The sequence below is a fragment of the Aplysia californica genome, unplaced genomic scaffold (assembly GCF_000002075.1).
Source record: "Aplysia californica isolate F4 #8 unplaced genomic scaffold, AplCal3.0 scaffold00298, whole genome shotgun sequence".
Taxonomy (NCBI): domain Eukaryota; kingdom Metazoa; phylum Mollusca; class Gastropoda; order Aplysiida; family Aplysiidae; genus Aplysia; species Aplysia californica.
Window position 1 is genome coordinate 716,576 of NW_004797568.1, and position 1,554 is coordinate 718,129.

Sequence of the window (1,554 nt, forward strand, 5' to 3'; positions counted from 1 at the left end):
TCTATCTATCTATCTATCTATCTATCTACCTATCTATCTATCTATCTATCGATCTATCTCTCTATCTATCTATATATCTATCTATATTTATAAAGCACATGTCTCCCTTAACCATTCATACGTCCACCCATCCATCCATCCACGTTTTGACCATTAGATAATCCAATTAATTTTTTTGACACTCGTGTGCACTCAGGCTGAGCTGATGACGTACTTGAGCTCGACCCACGCTCGTGTCAAAAAGTGGTGGGCAGGAATTCCTAAGAGGAAAAGTCACAGAGACGCCTGGAAATGGACACAGGGGGAACCTGTTGACGACTCGGTCACGTGAGTTGGATTGTTTTTTGTTTTATTTGTTTGTATTGTATTTGTTTTGGCTGTTTTATTTTTTTACTTTTTACTTTGTTAGGGGGTAAGTGTTTTACGGCGCTCACAACTGCAGAAGGTCATATGAGCGCGTTGGACACTATAAACCTTTTCAGTTGGTAGAAAATTTTGAATTTTTCCCAGGTGGCGGCCGAAACCTACTCTTGTCGATTTTAGACTACCAAGGGATCTCTAACGTGCGCAACTTGCACACGGGACCGCCGAGATTTTTTGCCCTTGTCCGAGAAGGCTAGATGTAGATCTTTCCTGCCATAAGATCAAGGGTGTGGCTGAAAGACAGCCGTAAGAAGGAGCTAAGGAGAAGCAGTAGAAACGCTGGAGAAAGAGTCAATAGCCCAGAGGAGGGGGTAAAGGAGGTGAGGGGTAGTGGCAGAAAGTGGAGACGGAAAGCAGACGACAGAACATTGCTAGAGAGCAGGAAAGGAGGTGAAAAGGGACAATTTTAGAGAAGAAAATGTTTTCTTCGCTGCCCGGATTCGAACCTGAGACCTCTAAATGAGAGGCGAACACCTTAACCTTTAGGCCACGAGAGCCCCCCTGGTTGTTTTCTTTTTTGTTGTTTTTGTTGTTGTTGGTTGTGTTTATTTATGTTATCGGTTGATCTATAGTTTGGTCGATCAATTAATTTGCTCATTTAGTTCTTCTTTTTTCGTTCATCCTGTTTGACCATTCAGAAATGGCGATGGTTAATTAATTGGTTCATTCGTTCTATCATTCAATTCGTTCGTTCACTGTTTGCTTTATTTTTATATTTTTTTGCTTACCTAATTGGTTGATTGATTGATTGATTGATTCATTCATTCATTCATTGATTCATTCATTCATTCATTCATTCATTCATTCATTCATTCATTCATTCATTCATTCATCCATTCATTCATTCATTCGTATTTATTGATCGTTGGTTGAGTAAGGGAGTGACTGATTGATTGGAGATCTCAAATATCTGTCCTTTGTTTGCGTTCTGCAGTCATAAACAGTATTCACCACATAAAGCTACACCTTCAGATATTAAACATTCTAACAATAGATCTAGTATTCTGAGTCAGACACAGCGCAGCTCCTTTTGAATTCTTGACCATTGAAGATCACGTTGGTGCTTATGTGTGTAAGCACATGAGTGTGTGTGTGTGTGTGTGTGTGTGTGTGTGTGTGTGTGTGTGTGTG

General features: G+C 40.1%; 1 protein-coding gene across 1 annotated transcript in view; it reads left to right on the plus strand.

The window, feature by feature from the left end:
* Positions 1-1,554, plus strand: part of LOC101862738 (adhesion G protein-coupled receptor L1) — a gene marked incomplete in the record, with an annotated part of 95,425 nt that overhangs the window by 49,830 nt on the left and 44,041 nt on the right. The window contains 1 exon segment of the mRNA XM_005101772.3: positions 197-327. Coding sequence (XP_005101829.2) covers positions 197-327 — 131 coding nt within the window.